This window comes from Pogonomyrmex barbatus, unplaced genomic scaffold (genome assembly GCF_055798465.1).
Source record: "Pogonomyrmex barbatus isolate J1 unplaced genomic scaffold, ASM5579846v1 scaffold21, whole genome shotgun sequence".
Lineage (NCBI taxonomy): Eukaryota > Metazoa > Arthropoda > Insecta > Hymenoptera > Formicidae > Pogonomyrmex > Pogonomyrmex barbatus.
In genome coordinates this window covers 3,204,653-3,225,957 of record NW_028297118.1, presented here as the reverse complement: position 1 = coordinate 3,225,957, position 21,305 = coordinate 3,204,653, and the positions used below count along the sequence as shown (strand labels likewise).

The 21,305-nt window shown below is 38.0% G+C and overlaps 1 protein-coding gene across 6 annotated transcripts; it reads left to right on the top strand.

Annotated features, from left to right (window-relative positions):
- Positions 1 to 362: 362 nt before the first annotated feature.
- On the top strand, positions 363 to 20,546 carry Dhc64C (dynein heavy chain, cytoplasmic). 6 transcript variants are annotated; one of them, XM_011634152.3, is made up of 22 exons: positions 363 to 755; positions 1,659 to 3,271; positions 3,550 to 3,685; positions 3,752 to 4,125; positions 4,379 to 4,414; positions 5,057 to 5,128; positions 5,253 to 8,603; positions 8,678 to 9,072; positions 9,146 to 9,456; positions 9,547 to 9,635; positions 9,822 to 9,851; positions 9,978 to 11,124; positions 11,242 to 11,737; positions 11,885 to 12,500; positions 12,648 to 13,442; positions 13,542 to 13,743; positions 14,717 to 14,915; positions 15,764 to 15,881; positions 15,952 to 16,323; positions 16,402 to 19,164; positions 19,239 to 19,436; positions 19,641 to 20,546. In XM_011634152.3, exons 1-22 carry the CDS (start codon positions 512 to 514, stop codon positions 20,073 to 20,075), a joined length of 13,992 nt encoding a protein of 4,663 aa, XP_011632454.2. In that variant the 5' UTR covers positions 363 to 511; the 3' UTR covers positions 20,076 to 20,546. The 6 variants fall into 6 exon arrangements, with proteins under 6 accessions (XP_011632454.2, XP_011632456.2, XP_011632458.2 ...); XM_011634154.3 differs by lacking the exon at positions 4,379 to 4,414; XM_011634156.3 differs by lacking the exons at positions 4,379 to 4,414; positions 14,717 to 14,915 and adding an exon at positions 14,076 to 14,271.
- Positions 20,547 to 21,305: the final 759 nt, after the last annotated feature.

Genomic DNA, 21,305 nt, shown 5'->3' with positions numbered 1-21,305 from the left:
GGGATATTTATTTACTTTCAATCTCTATTTTAAGTGTAAAAAAATATTCATGATAAGTCGATATTCATAAAAATTATTAAAAATATCTAATGCATGAATTTAAGTTTGTATTACCTGGTTTTTTAGTTTGTTCAGTTCAAACAATAAAATCTTGTGTAGTTGTGTATCCATATAGGCACTAATTAATTAACTAACATTAATCTATTAGATTAGCAATTTCAGAAAGCTTGCTTTTTTATCTTTAAGATATCTTTATGCTGACGTTCGACGTTCATTTTTACTCGTAAGAGCGAACTACTGCTACTTTAATTTCGCGGGAAAAGCGCCATGTTGGCTCTTACTCGTGGCGCTGATGTATCCGGTAACCTGACAATTCAATCCGGAGCGGAAGGGATTGGTAGTCGCTCTACCGTGCGCTCTATCCACCGGTGGCGATCGCGCTCCGACATCTGAGAGGGAGTGAATCTGTCGAGACAGTAGTGAGCGAGTAGCGAGCACCAATCGACCCGGCATGGGCGATTCCTTGGATGGCTCCGGGGAACCGTCCCCGGAGTCGCAGAATGTCGCGATCGTCGAGTTCCCGACGTTCGCCAGCTACTTGCGCAAGGCCGTCACTGTGCTGCTGCCGGACGAGGACGTGGTGCCACCCGCGTTCAACCTGGCGCTCGAGGACCGCTATAATCAGGATTGCATCCGCAAGTTTCTCGGCGACTCGCAGGTCAACTCGCTCTACGTGCAGAGGAGCTCGAGCAAAGGTGAGCGCGATGATCGATCGTCGTCATCGCCGCCGTCGACATCGTCATTGTCGTTTTATTCGAAGGCGAGGAAAAGCCACGGCTGGTCACCAGCCGACCGGCGATGCGCGATCCCTCCATTGCATTACCTTAATCGTGACGCTGCACGCAACGGTACATTCATGCGTATACGGCGCGGAAGAAGCGCGTCCTGCAAAATCAATTGCGACGCATTCACGCCCCGCTCGTCGCCGAATATGACTCAGTCGATGCTAATGAGATCGATATGCTCGTATAACGTTGATCGACGTTGGACGACCTGCAAATTCGCTCCTCGTGATCTTCGATGTGCTCTCTCTCTCTCTCTCTCTCTCTCTCTCTCTCTCTCTCTCTCTCTCTCTCCCCCCCTCTCCCTCTCCCTCTCTCCCGATCTCCTTGTGCTTGTATTTGCGCTGATGAGCACATATAGCACTAACGCGTGGTTTGATAACAAATTGCGAATTCTGCTGCATTCGCACTTTATCGCATATGCACCATCTCTCCATATCAAGATAATCATTCTGATGATAAACATTCCATATATAAAAATTATATATTTATATATAAATATAATATATACTTTTTTATTTTCTACTTAAACTTTAGTACTCCAGTTTACTTTAGTAGGTAATTCAAACAATTCAAATCTTTATTTTGTCAATAACAGTTAATAATTCAAACGACACAAAAATCCAAAATTGGAACATAACATGTCTTTAAGACATATCTGTGTTATCTGACAAGATATAAATAAATCAAAAATCTTTAGTGACACGTAATTTTTTTCTATCTTTTTTTTTTTAAATTAACCATTAATCATGATTTAATTTTTTGACAAATTGAAACTGGATGAAATTCTTAATATTTATCATTCTTTTTTTGTAGAGGAAGATAGTGGCGAAGGAGATGAAGACAAGGAGAATGCGACATATTATATATCAAATGAGATACACTTTTCAAATCCAAAAATGGCCTCCCTAGTTTTAACGAAGCGTGGAATTGTCATCGAGGCTGATAAATCTATTCACTCTCAAGTGCGCTTGATCACTTTCTCTGACGGGCCACCGTACGAAACTCTGCATGCGATAAGCAAAACCATGGCACCCTATTTCAAGAGTTACGTCAAGGAAACAGGTCGTGCCCATAGAGATGGGGATAAAATGGTGCCGTTAGTGGAGAAGAAGATTGCGGAGCTTGAGATGGGACTGCTACATCTACAGCAGAATATTGATATTCCTGAAATTTCATTGCCTGTTCACCCGATTGTCGCACAAGTTATTAAACAGTGCGAAGAGGAGGGTCGTAAGCCAAAAGTCGCCGATTTCGGCGATAAGGTTGAGGATTCAACATTCCTGAACCAATTGCAAAATGGTGTGAACAGATGGATAAAAGAGATTCAAAAAGTAACCAAGTTAAATCGCGACCCAGAATCGGGTACGGCCCTTCAAGAAATATCATTCTGGTTAAATCTCGAGAGAGCGTTGCATCGCATTCAGGAGAAGCGCGAGAGCATCGAGATCTCATTGACACTCGATATACTCAAGCACGGTAAGCGGTTCCATGCCACCGTCAGTTTCGACACCGATACCGGCTTGAAACAAGCGCTAGCCACAGTTAACGATTACAATCCGTTGATGAAAGATTTTCCGATTAACGATCTGCTGTCGGCCACCGAATTGGAACGAATACGTAGCAGTGTACAGCAAATTTTCATGCATTTAAGGAAGATCAGAAGCACGAAATATCCTATTCAGAGAGTACTGAGATTGGTGGAAGCCATTTCGAGGGATTTGGGACAACAGTTACTCAAGGTGTTGGGTACACGACGATTAATGCACATTCCGTTCGATGATTTTGAGAAAGTTATGGCTCAATGCTTTGAGGTGTTTACCACTTGGGATGACGAATATGACAAGCTCACGGGACTGTTGAGAGATGTCGTGAAGAAGAAACGTGACGAACATATGAAAATGGTATGGAGGGTATTACCGGCGCATAAGAAGCTGCAGTCGAGAATGGAGCACATGCGCCGCTTCCGGCGACAGCACGAGCAATTGAGAACGGTAATAGTCCGTGTGCTCAGACCTACCATACGTCAGAATAGCAATAATTCCACAATAGAGAACGCCGATAATGACAATGTGAAAGTAGAATTTGCATTGGATGCTGCTGACGCCAACGCTATTAGCGAAGTTAACTTGGCGTACGAGAACGTGAAAGAGGTGGATTGCCTGGACATCACGAAGGAAGGACAAGAATCCTGGGATGCTGCTGTGCACAGATACGAGGAACGTATTGAGCGCGTGGAGGCGCGGATCACGGCACATCTCCGAGATCAATTGGGCACAGCCAAGAACGCGAATGAAATGTTTAGGATATTTTCAAGATTTAATGCGCTTTTTGTACGGCCGCATATTCGAGGTGCTATTAGAGAATACCAGACGCAACTTATACAAAGAGTCAAAGATGATATCGAAGCACTGCATGAAAAGTTTAAGGTATTAAATGAAAAGCTTTAATTCGGATATATTCGCATTTTAAATAAATGAGTATACTTTAAATTGATAAGAGCAGACGTAATGTTTTTGTATGAATTTTGATATATTTAAAATATTTCATTTTATCATTGAGGATTGCAGTGATAAAAGCTTATAGCAAATAATAAGTACTAAAAAGAGCGTTATTTAAATTAATGAGAGAAATTAATGCATTTTTCTGGCTGCATGATTCAAATAAGTACAAATAGATTGTTAAGTGTACTTTAAAATTCTTCTAGGTTCAATACGCGCAGAGTAAATGCTGCAGAATGAGTATGGTGAGAGATTTGCCACCCGTAGCTGGATCGATAATATGGGTCAAACAAATCGATTACCAATTGACAATGTATTTGAAACGCGTCGAAGATGTCCTAGGTAATTTTCCAATTTCTGAATTGTTAAATATTTTCTTCATTTAATATTACATGTGCATATGTTTAGGCAAGGGATGGGAAAGTCATATCGAAGGTCAAAAATTAAAAGCCGACGGAGATAGCTTCCGTATGAAATTGTCAACGCAAGAAATTTTTGATGACTGGGCACGCAAGGTGCAGGCGCGAAATCTCGGCGTGACTGGGCGTATCTTCACTATTGAGAGTGTGCGTTCAAGGACCGGACGCGGCAATGTGTTAAAACTAAAAGTAAATTTCCTTCCTGAGATTATTACGTTGTCCAAAGAAGTGAGAAACCTGAGGAATCTCGGATTTCGCGTGCCTCTACCTATTGTGAATAAGGCTCACCAGGCTAATCAGTTGTATCCCTTTGCCATCAGTCTCATTGAGAGTATCAGAACTTATGAGAGAACATTGGAAAAGGTAAGACGATTGATAATAACTTCTTAGTTATCATTATTCAAAAGTTGAACGGTTTCTAACAAACAACCGATTTCTTTATTTTGGATGTTTTTGCATTTTACAAGTTATCAGTGTTATAACGATATAGGCATAATTAAAGCTTTAAAAGTCCAAATGAAATAATAGATTATGATAGGATAATAGTGCCAGATATTGAAGGGTAAATAATAGAATAATTGATATCTCTAATTCCTTGGATCTCCAATATTTTTAGCTTACCAATCGGAGTCCCCATTGTCCCGCATTAAAGGTAGTCATACTTGACGCTTCCGGGAATTATGCATCTTGCCTATATATGCAAATGCATTATTGTCTGCCTGCTTAGCTATTGTAGATAAATTTGTAATGCAAGATAACGATTTATTTTACTGATTTATATATTTAACGAATGTTATATCAATTATTTTCAAATATATATAAGTTTTTATGGATGTGCGAGAGGTCTAAAAAAGCAAAAGTTGTTTGTGAGAATTTCAATTATAAATTTTAAAAAATATTAAGAAAAAATATAAATAGATTAACTAAATTAAATTGATTTATATGTATGAAAGTGGAATCTAAAAATGTCATTTTAAATAATAAATGTAATTGTGTTAATTTTAATAAACGAGACTATCTGCATGTCCGGAAAGTTGCTTGAAAACGATTATATGTATATATATGTATACATATATATATATATATATATAACGATTATATATATATAATTGTCTACTTGATATGAACATACCAATTATCATAATGTTATAACTGTCATATATTGAATTTTTAAGTATGCATACTCCTAAGTTCGATATTGAATGATAACTTGTAATTAATGTCGTAAAATTGTATTAAGATGATTTATGTATATTACAACTTTAAAAAAATAATTTAATAAATCTCTTCTTAGATCGAGGACAAGGCCAGTATTATACCCTTGGTCGCTGGTATGCGTAAAGATGTTTTATCATTGATCTCCGAGGTAAGAAAGTTAATATATAAAACTTTCGATATTCTATATTTACTTTCTTTATATGCGTGTATATAATGTGTAATTTCTAATATATCTTTATTCAAATATAAATATATTGATTGTTTTTATATAGGGTATTGCGTTAGTTTGGGAAAGCTACAAACTCGATCAATACGTGCAGCGTTTATCGGATGCTGTCGTATCGTTCCAAGAAAGGGTAGAAGATCTTTTGGTTGTGGAAGAGCAATTAGATGTTGACGTTCGTTCCCTCGAAACGTGTCCGTACTCCGCAAATACATTCGCTGATATATTGTCCAAGATACAGAAATCTGTAGATGAATTATCTTTGAAGAATTATTCGAATTTACATATCTGGGTAGCGAGACTCGATGAAGAAGTGGAGAAAAATTTGGCTGCCAGATTAGAAGCTGGAATAAAAGCATGGACCGATGCGCTAACTGGTCATAAAAAAGAAGTGGACTTAAGTATGGACACAGATGCTCCCGCACAACCGACACACAAACCTGGCGGTGATCCTAAAATTCAGAATCAGATCCATGAAGTCCGAATTACCAACCAAACTATGTATTTATATCCCAGTATCGAAGACGCAAGATTCCAGATAATGCAACAGTTATTTGCGTGGCAAGCAATTGTTACATCACAGATCCGTCTGCAAAGCTCGAGATATCAAGTTGGATTGGATAAACCTGAATCAGGCACATATAGAAATTTGCTTACAAAATTACCTTCCGGAAAGCAACCACTGGAAGCAGCATATGAAGCAGTAGAATTCAAAATGAAGGATGTTGCGGATTACGTTGATCAATGGCTACGCTATCAAGCACTCTGGGATCTACAACCAGGCAATCTTTATGGCAAATTGGGTGAAAATATTAATTTATGGATGAAGTGCCTCAATGATATAAAAAAGACAAGAACCACGTTTGATACTTCCGACACGAGACGTGAATTTGGACCTGTAATCATAGATTTTGCAAAAGTGCAGAGTAAAGTATCCTTAAAATATGATTCGTGGCATAAAGAAACTTTGGGTAAATTTGGAACGCTTCTGGGTAACGAAATGGCAAGTTTTCATGCTCAAGTATCGAAATCTAGAAGCGATTTAGAACAACAGTCCATTGAAGCAGCTAGCACTTCTGATGCAGTCGGTTTTATAACATACGTGCAGTCTCTGAAGCGCAAAATGAAAGCATGGGAAAAACAAGTAGATATATATCGCGAAGGTCAAAGGATACTCGAACGTCAGAGATTTCAATTCCCATCTTCTTGGTTACATGTAGATAATATAGAGGGAGAATGGGGTGCATTTAATGAAATTATTAAACGCAAGGACACCAGTATTCAAACTCAAGTGGCATCTTTACAAATGAAAATCGTTGCTGAGGATAAAGCGGTTGAAACGAGAACCACCGACTTCCTCAGTGACTGGGAAAGAGGCAAACCGGTGGAAGGCCATTTGCGACCGGATGATGCCTTGCAACAGCTGCAGTTGTTTGAAAGTAAATTTGCTAGGCTCAAAGAGGAGAGAGATAACGTAGCCAAGGCTAAAGAAGCATTAGAATTGCAAGAGCCAGGCGGAATATCAACCAGCGAAGACAGAATGCAAGTAGTGTTTGAAGAATTGCAAGACTTGAGAGGAGTTTGGTCGGAATTGTCAAGAATATGGGCTCAGATTGACGAAACACGTGAGAAACCTTGGCTTTCTGTACAACCGCGGAAACTGCGGCAGCAATTGGATACAATGATGGCGCAATTGAAGGAACTTCCAGCACGATTAAGGCAATATTCGTCGTACGAGTATGTGAAGAAGATGTTACAAAGTTATACGAAAGTGAACATGTTGATTGTAGAATTGAAATCCGACGCGCTCAAAGAAAGGCACTGGAAACAATTAACAAAGCAACTTCGAGTGAACTGGGTATTGAGTGAGCTTACTCTCGGTCAAGTCTGGGATGTAAATCTTCAAAAAAATGAGAGTATAGTTAAAGATATTATCCTTGTGGCTCAGGGCGAAATGGCACTCGAGGAATTCTTGAAGCAAGTACGCGAATCATGGCAAACATATGAATTAGATTTGATAAACTACCAAAATAAATGCAGACTTATACGTGGTTGGGATGATTTATTCAATAAGGTAAAAGAACATATAAATTCAGTGGCAGCTATGAAGTTATCGCCATATTACAAAGTATTTGAGGAAGAAGCTTTAACTTGGGAAGAAAAGTTAAATAGGATCAATGCTCTATTCGATGTGTGGATAGATGTACAACGGCGATGGGTCTATCTCGAAGGCATCTTTTCTGGTAGCGCAGATATCAAGACACTATTGCCGGTAGAAACATCGCGTTTCCAAAGTATTAGTTCCGAATTCCTGGGACTGATGAAGAAAGTATCCAAATCTCCTATGGTCACAGATGTTTTGAACATTCCTGGTGTTCAAAGGGCGCTCGAACGTCTTGCCGATCTTCTCGGCAAAATACAAAAGGCATTGGGAGAGTATTTGGAAAGAGAACGAACATCTTTTCCACGATTTTACTTTGTTGGCGATGAGGATTTATTAGAGATTATTGGTAACAGTAAAAATATCGCAAGGTTGCAGAAGCACTTTAAGAAAATGTTTGCTGGTGTAGCTGCTATTCTCTTGAATGAAGATAATACAGTTATTACCGGTGTTGCTTCACGCGAGGGTGAAGAAATTATATTCCAGAATCCAGTATCTACAGTCGACCACCCCAAAATCAACGAATGGTTGACGCTTGTGGAAAAGGAAATGCGCGTGACTCTTGCCTCGAGCCTCGCAAAAGCGGTGCAGGATATTAAACAGTTTAAGGATGGAAATATAAATCAACAAGCATTCATGTCATGGTGCGACAATTACCAAGCCCAGATAATAGTTCTAGCTGCACAGATCTTATGGTCAGAAGATGTAGAAGCGGCATTACATGAAGCGCAAGCAGACCCGAACAAGAATTCGCTGGAAAGAGTACTAGTGCAAGTGGAAGGTACATTGAACGTCTTAGCTGATTCTGTTCTTCAGGAACAGCCCCCTTTAAGGAGAAAGAAGTTGGAACATTTGATTAATGAATTTGTGCACAAGCGCACCGTTACCAGACGATTGATCGCTAACAGAGTTTCGAATCCAAAGGCTTTCGAATGGCTGTGCGAAATGAGATTTTACTTTGATCCTAGGCAAACGGAAGAACTTCAGCAACTTACGATACATATGGCGAATGCTAAATTCTTCTATGGATTTGAATATTTGGGAGTACAAGATAGATTGGTGCAGACACCGTTGACCGATAGATGCTACTTAACAATGACGCAAGCATTAGAAGCTCGACTTGGTGGATCACCGTTCGGGCCGGCTGGCACAGGAAAGACTGAATCTGTGAAAGCATTAGGCCATCAGCTTGGAAGATTTGTATTGGTATTTAATTGCGATGAGACGTTCGATTTTCAGGTAAATATAGACATAAACTCGATATTAATAATGAAGAAAAATACCTTACTTTACATTATCATTATTTTTCACAGGCTATGGGTCGTATATTTGTTGGACTCTGTCAAGTGGGTGCGTGGGGTTGTTTCGACGAGTTCAACCGTTTGGAAGAACGTATGTTGTCTGCTGTCTCTCAGCAAGTGCAGACGATTCAAGAAGCACTTAAAAGCCAAATGGAAGGCAAGAAAGAAGGAACTCTCTGTGTCGAATTGGTTGGAAAACAAGTCAAAGTCTCTACGGATATGGCTATATTCATCACCATGAATCCCGGTTATGCCGGACGTTCCAATCTACCTGACAACTTAAAGAAGCTTTTCAGATCTCTTGCTATGACCACACCTGACCGGCAACTGATTGCCGAAGTAATGCTTTTCAGTCAAGGTTTCCGATCTGCGGAAAAACTAGCATGTAAAATTGTACCATTCTTCAAGTATGTACAAGTACACACATTTTCACGTAGCAAAGATTATTTGCTGCATTATTGAACTCGTATCATTTTCCAGACTTTGTGACGAACAACTTTCTAATCAATCCCATTACGATTTTGGATTACGTGCACTCAAATCTGTGCTGATTTCTGCCGGAAATGTGAAACGCGATCGTATACAAAAGATCAAGGAAGGTATGCAGAATCGAGGTGAAACCAATATCGACGAAGCCTCGATTGCTGAAAATCTGCCCGAACAAGAAATACTCATTCAATCTGTATGCGAGACAATGGTTCCTAAATTAGTTGCCGAAGATATTCCATTGTTATTCAGTTTACTCAGCGACGTATTCCCTAACGTGAATTACACACGCGCGGAAATGAAGGGTGAATAATATAATAATAGATAATATAATAATGTATCTTTTTACAAATAATTATACAGATTTCTGCATACTTATATCCATTGTATTATAGGATTAAAAGATCAAATCAGGAAAGTTTGTGCCGAGGAATATCTAGTGTGCGGCGAAGGAGATGAACAAGGAGGCGCCTGGCAAGAAAAGGTAATATATTTTTCTAACAGAAACAATTCTCTAAAAAATAAATAATATTTAACACTGATTAAATTACAATTCTAACTGTTTTCTTATGTATTATCAATAACATTAATTAAAGTAATATCGCATCTAATTTTTTTTTTAAATAACATGCTTAAAGATTTAATTTTTATATTGTTTATGCGTACTAAGGATTTAATTGGAGAGACTTGGGTAGAAAAGGTGAGATAATTTAAATATAATCAAGTTTGTGAATGTATGTCCTGTATATTTGTACTTTCTTAGATAATTATATCGCGAATTATTCTTATCTGCTAAAATTTTTTATTTATTATTTTGTTGATTTAGGTGCTCCAATTATATCAAATTTGTAACTTAAATCATGGATTAATGATGGTCGGCCCGAGTGGATCTGGTAAAACGACAGCCTGGAAGGTATTGCTTAAAGCGTTGGAACGATTCGAAGGTGTAGAAGGCGTTGCCCATGTGATTGATCCCAAAGCGATTAGCAAAGAAACATTGTATGGCGTATTAGATCCAAATACACGCGAATGGACAGATGGTCTGTTCACGCATATACTGAGGAAGATAATTGATAACGTAAGAGGTGAAATCAACAAGCGACAATGGATTATATTCGATGGAGACGTTGATCCGGAATGGGTTGAAAATTTGAATTCTGTATTGGATGACAACAAGCTTCTTACTTTACCCAATGGTGAACGTCTGAGCCTACCGCCGAATGTAAGAGTTATGTTTGAAGTGCAAGATTTGAAATATGCTACTTTAGCCACTGTATCGCGTTGCGGTATGGTTTGGTTTTCGGAAGACGTGCTGTCGACGGAAATGATATTCGAAAACTATATGCTACGTTTACGAAATATCCCATTGGAGGATGGTGAGGAGGATAATCTTGGCAAAAAAGCTGCGGAAAAAGAAGATACTTTATCGCCCGCGTTATCAGTGCAGAGAGAAGTCGCCAGCATTATGCAGAGTTATTTTGCGCCCGATGGTTTAGTAGTGAGATGTTTAGAATACGCCATGAAACAAGAACACATAATGGACTTCACGCGTTTGCGAGCTCTTAGTTCCCTGTTTTCCATGTTAAATCAAGCTGTCCGTAATGTACTGCAGTATAATCATTCTCACATTGATTTTCCCTTACCGAGCGAGCAACTGGAACGTTACATGCCCAAGTGTTTGGTTTACGCGCTTCTGTGGAGTTTCGCGGGAGATGCTAAATTAAAAGTTAGATCCGACTTGGGTGACTTTATTAGATCTATCACAACTGTACCTTTACCGTCTCAAAATAATATACCTATTATAGACTTTGAAGTGAACATACATGGCGAATGGTTACCTTGGAGCAACAAAGTTCCTCAGATTGAAGTGGAGACTCACAAGGTAGCTAGTCCGGATATTGTTGTGCCAACTTTAGATACTGTAAGGCACGAGAGTCTGCTATATACTTGGCTGGCTGAACATAAGCCTCTAGGTAAATAGTCATGATGCCGTTTGTAATTAAACACGTTATTATTGTTGTATACACGTATACGTATATTATTATATATTATATATGCATTTGAAAATATAATTATGTTTGCACGTTTAGTACTCTGTGGACCACCCGGATCTGGTAAAACCATGACGCTATTTTCTGCTTTACGAGCGTTACCGGACATGGAAGTGGTTGGACTTAATTTCTCTTCCGCGACGACACCCGAATTGTTGCTCAAAACGTTTGACCACTACTGCGAATATCGTAAAACGCCTAACGGTGTCGTGCTCTCCCCAGTACAATTGGGCAAGTGGTTGGTTTTGTTCTGTGACGAGATTAATTTACCCGATATGGATAATTACGGGACGCAACGTGTGATCTCGTTCTTGAGGCAATTGGTAGAACATAAAGGTTTTTATAGAACCAGTGACCAGGCATGGGTTACTCTGGAAAGGATTCAGTTTGTTGGTGCCTGTAATCCACCTACAGATCCTGGTAGGAAACCTCTCAGTCACAGATTCCTGCGTCACGTACCCGTTATTTATGTTGATTATCCAGGAGAAACTTCACTTAAACAAATTTATGGCACATTTACGCGTGCCATGCTTAGGTGAGAATTTTATTTATTATGTATCTCTTTATATGCAGCTTGACGTACATCTTTTTTTGATGAATAAAATATCTATTCGTTGCTTATATAATAAAGTATTATAAATATTGATAAACACGAAACAGAATTTTTTATGTAAAATTACAGATTGACGCCTAATCTAAGAGGTTACGCAGAACCATTGACGAATGCAATGGTGGAGTTCTACCTGGCCTCTCAGGAGAGATTTACTCAAGATATGCAACCGCATTATGTATATTCTCCACGTGAAATGACACGTTGGGTGCGTGGGATTTGTGAAGCTATTAGACCGCTCGATAATCTTTCCGTGGAAGGTTTAGTGCGTTTATGGGCCCATGAGGCTCTTCGTCTATTCCAAGACAGATTGGTAGAGGAATCTGAGAGAGCCTGGACAAACAAGAACATAGATACTGTGGCTCTAAAGCACTTTATGTCGGTTGATAGAGAGAAAGCGCTGGCCAGACCAATCTTATATAGTAACTGGTTGTCGAAGGATTATGTACCAGTGAATAGGGAAGAGCTGAGAGATTATGTTCGAGCAAGGTTGAAAGTGTTCTATGAGGAAGAATTAGATGTACCGTTGGTACTCTTTGATGAGGTTCTCGAACATGTCCTACGAATTGATAGAATTTTCCGACAACCTCAAGGACACTTGTTGCTTATTGGTGTCTCTGGTGCTGGAAAGACCACTCTGTCGAGATTCGTTGCATGGATGAATGGTTTGTCTATCTTCCAAATTAAGGTAATTCTATTATGATATGGTTTTATAATTTTATAATTATAAAACCATATCATGGTTTTATAATATTGTAATTATTCTGATAAATTTAAATAAAATTTTCTTATTTTTTTTGAGTTTTTTTTTAATTAATCGATGTGTCTCTGATAGGTACATAATAAATATACCGGCGAAGATTTTGATGAAGATTTAAGACAAGTATTACGACGATCCGGTTGCAAAGACGAAAAGATAGCTTTTATTCTCGACGAGTCTAACGTGTTGGATTCTGGTTTCCTGGAACGTATGAACACGCTGCTCGCCAATGGAGAAGTACCCGGATTATTCGAGGGTGATGAGTACACTACACTCATGACGCAATGTAAGGAAGGAGCTCAGCGAGAGGGTCTGATGTTAGACTCCAATGAAGAATTGTACAAATGGTTCACGGGCCAAGTGATGAAAAATCTGCATGTCGTTTTCACAATGAATCCAAATACAGATGGCCTGAAAGATCGCGCGGCAACGTCACCTGCATTATTCAACAGATGCGTGTTGAATTGGTTTGGTGATTGGTCAGACAACGCGTTGTTCCAGGTTGGCAAAGAGTTCACTAATCGCGTCGACTTGGAGAGACCCACATGGAAATGTCCAGACTTCTTCCCGTCTGTGTGCTCGATACCGTCCTCGCAACCGTCACATCGAGACGCCGTAATAAATGCGTGTGTTTACGTTCATCAGACTTTACACAAAGCAAATGCGCGGTTGGCTAAAAGAGGTGCCAGAACAATGGCGATTACACCGCGGCATTACTTAGACTTTATTAATCACTTTGTCAAGTTATATCAAGAAAAGAGAAGCGATTTGGAAGAACAGCAGTTACATCTAAATGTTGGTTTGAGTAAAATTGCTGAGACGGTAGAACAAGTAGAGGAAATGCAAAAGAGCTTAGCTGTTAAATCTCAGGTGAGGCATAAAGAGAAACATTAATTTTTTTCTCTTTTTTTTTAATGCTTTTTAATGAACAGATCTTTTTACAATATATATTATCCTACTTTTCTATAGGAACTGCAAGCTAAAAATGAAGCTGCTAATGCGAAATTAAGACAAATGGTTAAAGACCAACAAGAAGCCGAGAAGAAAAAGGTGCAAAGTCAAGAAATTCAACAACAATTGGCTATTCAAACGGTAGCTATTAATCAAAAAAGAGATGATGTTATGGCGGATCTTGCTCTGGTAGAACCAGCCGTGATTGATGCTCAAAATGGTATGTATCTTTAATATTCTTTGTAATGATGTTCTTTATTGTACAAGTTTATTAACAAGTAATTTTAAGATTAATTGAATAGTAAATTTTAAATTTTTTGAAAAAATTTTATTCATATTTATAGCAACATTAATTTCTTGTCGGTAATGTCTTTGTGTCGGAAGTGTTATGTATCAAGTTATTTAATCACTCACTATGATAGTATTCAAGAAATGAAGGCAACATTAATGTATATTTACATTGTTTTTAAATTATTTTTGCTTTAAATTTGCGGTATAATCGTGCTCTGATATGCCTTGCGTTAAAAAAAAAAAAATTTGCATTGAGTGTAGCCGTGAAAGCGATTAAACGGCAGCATCTCGTCGAGATTCGATCCATGGCGAATCCGCCCGCTGTCGTAAAACTGGCTCTAGAGTCTATATGTCTATTGCTCGAGGAAAATGCCATAGATTGGAAGCAGATTCGTGCCGTTATAATGAAGGACAGCTTTATTCCCACTATTGTCAACTTTAACACGGAGAACATCATGTAAGAAAGCGACTCCTGGATCTGCTGAATGCTCGCGCGTGCGATTTTATGAAACACGACATATGAAACACTATATTTTGTAACAGCTTGATACATGTCTCTTTCTCAACGTCTATTCATTCTAATTTCAGCGTGCTCATTTCTTATGACTGTATCATTACAACTGCAAAGAGAATCTATGATATTCCAAAAGAAGATATTGAAGACAAAAATATTTCACGAGATCATTTATATCTCTTTGCAAATGTAAAGATGAGACATAATATGTATATAATATATATGTTATTTATGTTGCCTCTTTTAAAGCTAACACTCTAGGTTAACTACGCAGGAAGATCAGCCAGTGTCCTTTCTTGTATAATTTTACTATCTTGTGTAACTTTGCCTAATGCTTGCACACTTTCTTCTTTGTACTATATGATGCTTTCTTTGATTGTTTATACAGCTGTGAAATCGATAAAGAAACAGCATTTAGTCGAGGTTCGCTCCATGGCGAATCCGCCAGCGATTGTAAAAGTCGCATTGGAATCTATCTGTTTGTTGCTCGGCGAAAATGCCAGCGATTGGAAATCTATCCGCGCGGTCATCATGAGGGACAATTTTATCAATACTATTGTCTCTAATTTCAGTACTGAGGACATTACGTAAGCATATATTCATTGTTTGTTTTCCTTGTTGTGAAATCGGGGGATCAGCTATCACAAATTTAGATATATCGTTTAGATGTATGATGCAATGTTACTGTTGCATTAAAATATGATTACATATTGACAATCAAAGTATTAGTTTACAAACGATTCTTAAACGCGTGTTTGCTGATCTCATTTTTTTGCGTTGTCGTTGAACTATAATGCCCGATTCCATCAGCGTAGATTAACTTTAATCTCAGTTCAACTTATTCTTCATCTTTTTTTAATTCTAGAAGAAGAGCAAGTTAAACCGAGATTAAAATAAATCTACGTTGGTAAGAATCGGGCATAAATATATTGAAAATATGATTATTTTTGTAAATATTGTAATAAATTGATTGATATCTTTTTTTTCCTATTATTAATATAACACATTGTGATAATATTTCTTGCATTTGACTTGGCAATCATGAAATCGCTTCAGAATACGCGATGTGTATTAACAAATTTTGAAAAATATTGTATGTAGAAATATTTTTCCTTTATTGCATGTTAACAATGTTGATTTGTTACTAACATCACGTGTTTAAATTTTAATTATTCAAAACAATGATTAACGATAATATATATAAAATGCTCTATTCTTATTAGTAATTGCACAATAGAATTAATTTTTAATTTGCTGCCAAATTGAAATAATTCCTCATTAAAAAAAAAAAATAAATTATCTAAAGTATTTTATTAAGTATAACCAAATTAAATAAAATTAAAGAAAAATAAATAATTAAAACTATTTTATTTTTTAAATTAAAGAATCATTTTATTTGAAAAACAACGAAGAGATTAATGAATATTTTATTTAGTGATGAGGTGAGAGAAAAAATGAAGAGCCGCTATTTGAGCAATCCCGATTATAATTTTGAAAAAGTAAATCGCGCCAGCTTAGCTTGTGGTCCTATGGTAAAATGGGCCATAGCACAGGTAATTTTCAACGTTTAAATCCGAAAAAATAATATAACAAGAGAATAAACAAGATAAATATGTTTTTTAGATCGAATATGCCGACATGTTGAAACGAGTTGAACCATTACGCGATGAGCTTTATTCTCTGGAGCGACAAGCGGAAACTAACAAATTAAAGGGCGAAGAAGTGAAAAACTTAATTGCTCAATTGGAACAGAGTATAGCGTCATACAAAGAAGAATATGCTCAACTTATCTCACAAGCGCAAGCAATCAAAGCCGATCTGGAAAGCGTACAAGCCAAAGTAGACAGATCGATCGCTTTGTTAAAGTCCTTGGTTATTGAAAGGGAAAGATGGGAAGCAACGAGCGAAACATTTAAGAGTCAAATGTCTACGATAATCGGAGATGTTCTGTTATCTTCCGCTTTCTTGGCTTACGCTGGTTATTTCGATCAACATGTAAGCTCTAGCTCTTAATTTTTCTTTTGAATTTGGAATGATAAATTGTATCAATCTATAATGGAATGTGTATTTCAGTATCGCCAAAATCTGTTTACCACGTGGTGTCAACACTTGCAACACGCAAACTTGCAATTCAGACCTGATATCGCAAGAACAGAATATTTGTCCAATCCAGATGAGCGTTTAAGATGGCAGGCGAACGCGTTACCGACCGACGATTTGTGTACCGAGAATGCGATTATGTTGAAACGTTTCAATAGGTATCCATTAATCATCGATCCATCTGGTCAGGCGACAGAATTCATTATGAACGAGTTTAAGGACCGGAAGATTACAAAAACCAGTTTCTTAGACGATTCCTTCAGAAAGAATCTCGAAAGCGCTCTACGATTCGGTAATCCTCTTCTGGTTCAAGACGTAGAGAATTATGATCCTATATTAAATCCCGTATTGAATCGAGAATTGAGGCGAACGGGCGGACGCGTGCTAATTACGCTCGGCGATCAAGATATAGATCTTTCGCCTTCTTTCGTTATCTTTTTGTCAACGAGAGACCCGACGGTAGAATTCCCGCCGGATATCTGTTCACGTGTGACGTTTGTTAATTTCACCGTTACTAGAAGTTCTCTACAGAGCCAATGCTTAAATCAGGTACTGAAGGCCGAACGTCCAGACATCGATGAAAAGAGATCTGATTTACTCAAACTTCAAGGAGAGTTCCATCTGAGATTGAGACAGCTCGAGAAATCTCTGCTGCAAGCATTGAACGATGCCAAAGGCAAGATCCTCGATGATGATTCTGTGATCACCACTCTTGAGACTTTAAAACAGGAAGCCGCCGAGATTAGCAAGAAGGTAGAGGAAACGGACAAGGTCATAGCGGAAATCGAAACTGTCTCACAGCAATACATGCCTTTGTCTCAAGCATGTTCAAACATGTACTTCACGATGGACAGTCTCAATCAAGTACACTTCCTATATCAGTATTCGCTAAAAATGTTCCTGGACATCTTCACGTCAGTGTTGTCTCAAAATCCAAAGTTGTCCGGCATGTCGGATTATGGTCAGCGACTTACACAAATCACGCGCGATCTATTTGCCGTCTGTTATGAACGAGTTGCTCGAGGAATGCTGCATACCGATAGACTAACATTTGCTCTGCTACTCTGTCGTATTCATTTGAAAGGTATACCCACGGAATCCACTTATGACAGCGAGTTCACATTCTTTTTGCGCGGCAAGGAAGGTGTGCTTAACATTCGAGCCCCTCCGGTATCTAATCTCAGCTCGGAGCAGCAGGAGGCGATGATGCGCCTGAGCATCAGACTACCCGCTTTCAAAAAACTTGCGGAAAAAATCCAGGAAAATTCAGAATTTGGTGCGTGGCTACAGTCACCCACTCCTGAGACGTGCGTGCCGAAGCTCTGGGACGAAGAGAAACCGCTATCGCCTACGGGAACGTCGATGCATCAGTTGCTGATAATACAAGCGTTCCGACCGGATCGTGTGATTGCGGCCGCATCTTTAGTAGTGGCTTCCGCTTTCAATGAGTCTTTCATGCCAGCCGCCGAAGCTGAACTTGACTTTGCATCTGTCGTAGAAGATCAACTGAAGGCGACTGTACCAGCTTTACTGTGCTCAGTGCCGGGCTTCGATGCTTCGGGTAGAGTGGATGATCTAGCTGCGGAATTAGGTAAGCAAATAGCCAGTATCGCTATCGGATCAGCAGAAGGATTCAATCAAGCTGATCGAGCTATAAACATGGCTGTGAAGGCCGGTAGATGGGTACTGTTGAAGAACGTACATCTCGCTCCGCAATGGTTGGTGCAGTTAGAAAAGAAACTGCACAGTCTTCAGCCACACACTAGCTTCCGATTGTTCCTAACAATGGAAATTAATCCTAAAGTACCGGTGAATTTACTGAGAGCCGGTAGGATCTTTGTGTTTGAACCGCCTCCTGGCATACGAGCGAATTTATTGCGTACATTCAGCACCGTACCCGCTTCGAGGATGATGCGAGCGCCTAATGAAAGGGCCCGTCTCTACTTTCTGCTCGCGTGGTTCCACGCAATTGTGCAGGAACGTCTACGTTATGCGCCATTGGGCTGGGCTAAGCATTATGAATTCAACGAGAGTGATCTGAGAGTCGCCTGTGACACCTTGGACACATGGATTGAAGCCACGGCTATGGGCAGAACGAATTTACCACCAGAAAAGGTACCTTGGGATGCCTTGGTGACTCTTCTTTCTCAATGTATCTATGGCGGTAAGATTGACAATGACTTTGATCAACGTCTCCTGGCTTCTTTCCTGCGCAAGCTCTTTACCCCGCGCTCATTTGAAGCTGACTTTGCTCTGGTAGCCAATATCGATGGCGCGCAAGGAAATCAAAGACACATCACGATGCCAGACGGTACCAGGCGCGATCACTTTTTGAAGTGGATTGAGTCTCTTTCGGATAGACAGACACCTTCTTGGCTTGGCCTGCCAAATAATGCAGAAAAGGTACTTTTAACTACGAGAGGAACTGATTTGGTCTCCAAACTTCTTAAAATGCAACAATTAGAGGATGAAGATGAATTAGCATATTCGAACGAGGAATCTTTGGATACACCAAGGGAAGCTGAAGCGGATGGTCGACCATCATGGATGAGAACTCTGCACAATTCGGCCTCTACTTGGTTACAATTACTTCCAAAGAATCTACCGACTTTGAAGAGAACAGTTGAAAATATCAAAGATCCATTGTACAGATACTTTGAGAGGGAAGTCAATAGCGGAGCGAAATTACTTCAAGATGTTATTCATGACTTGGAGGATGTCGTACTGATTTGTCAAGTAAGCATTTTATATGTCACTTTAATCGATTATAAACTAAAGAGAGATAACTGTACTTTGTATATTGTGAACAGGGCGAGAAAAAACAGACCAATTATCACAGAACGATGCTATCCGAGTTAGTCAAGGGTATTTTGCCCGGTGGTTGGAGGAGATACACTGTGCCACGAGGTTGCACAGTCATACAATGGATCACCGATTTTAGTCACAGAGTTTCCCAACTGCAGGAAGTTTCGCGTTTAGTCTCTCAAGGCGGAGCGAAAGAAATAAAGGTTTATTTTTTTCAAATCATTAAACTTGCTTCACTGTTCCAGATATTTTGTCACTAAATAATCTTAATTTTTTTATGATATCATTAAATAATCTTTATTTTTTTAGAAAAAATATCTGCCTCGTTAAATTCGTTTAAATTAGTGTATTTGATATAAAAAGTAAAATTGATATAAAAAGATTATAAAGATTATGATTGGTTTCAGAGTTTCCCAGTTTGGTTGGGAGGTTTGTTGAATCCCGAGGCTTATATCACTGCGACTAGGCAATGCATCGCGCAAGCTAATAGTTGGTCACTTGAGGAACTGCAGTTAAATGTAACTATCGGTGATGGCGATAACATCGCCACAGACGATTGCTCCTTTGCTGTTACTGGTTTGAAGCTGCAAGGCGCGCAATGTAAGGATAATCAATTGTATTTAACTTCGACTATCATGACTGATTTACCAGTCACCATGCTAAGATGGGTGCGATCATCTATGGAAGACATCAGAAAGGGCAAATTGTCCTTGCCAGTCTATTTGAACAGCACTCGTACCGAATTGTTATTTACTGTCGATTTGAACATCGCTCCTAGTCAAGAACCGCACAGTTTTTATGAGAGGGGGGTCGCTGTCTTAACATCTACCGCTTTGAATTAATAATTGCTTACTAATTAAAATTATTTAGAACAAATTGTACCGCTTATGAAGCAAAAAGTACTATCACAAATATAATTTATGATATATTATTGCATGTTACGTCGTTTGTAAAGAAAAGAAAGCACAGTAACATGCGAAATTTGCTATAAACTTAAAGTATAAAGAAATATATATTTTACACTGAATTATTTTTATGTCTCCAAAGGATTTTATGCTGATTGTATAATTAGAAATAAATTTCGACGTATAGAGCAATTAAATGTACATCATTCGTTTATAAGAATTAACATTTTCATGCAGATAATTGTAATATATATATAGTTTATTTAATTTTGTATATGTTTAAATCTAAAATATGATTTTTTTTCTGTAACAGAGATTATGTTAAGATTACGTTTACCCAGATGTAAGTATCAAGGTTATAAATGTTTATAACATCTTAATGGCATCTAATAAAGTCATATAACAAAATTTTCTCTTTATTATTCATATTCTTAATCTTTCAATATATTATGTATTCTTAATATATTTCTTTTATTTACCTTATTTCAAAATTGCAGTTAGATAAAAATTTTATAAATTTAAAATTTGTTACCATGTAAGAAATATTTATATTTACAAATTGATTCTTAAAAATCAATTGTGATTTATGTATTTTCAGTAAACATTTCTTAAAAAGATTTTTAAATTTCGAAGTATATATTTTTATTACTTTGAATGTAATTTCAGACAAATACATTATCATAAGCATTTGTAAAAGAAAAAATAATAATCTTTTTCTATTTGAAATAATATTTAGATTTTTTAAACTGACATATATTATTAGTTTGCCATTCAAGACCGTAATAATAAAATATATAATTTTGTAGTAACAAAATTTTTGTCACAATTTTTAGAACTTTCATACGCAGAAAAGTTTTTCATTAAGCAAAAACAGAAATATCCTGAATTATTACGGTCTTGAATTTCCAAATAAAACATCTTTGACAGCTTTATAGGTTATGATGAGTTCGGAATCATAGACATTTATATTTATATATTAGACTGTTAACTTGCCTCAAATACATGGCTCCGAAAAGCATGTACAAAAACACATGCGCATGCGTATGAAGTAAGGGGCACGCATGCGCATGAAACCGACACACGAATTTTATATATATTTGAATAACAAATATGTTTTTCTATTCTTTTCGATAATTGTTATAGCTTTTATTCATTTCTTGAAGAAAA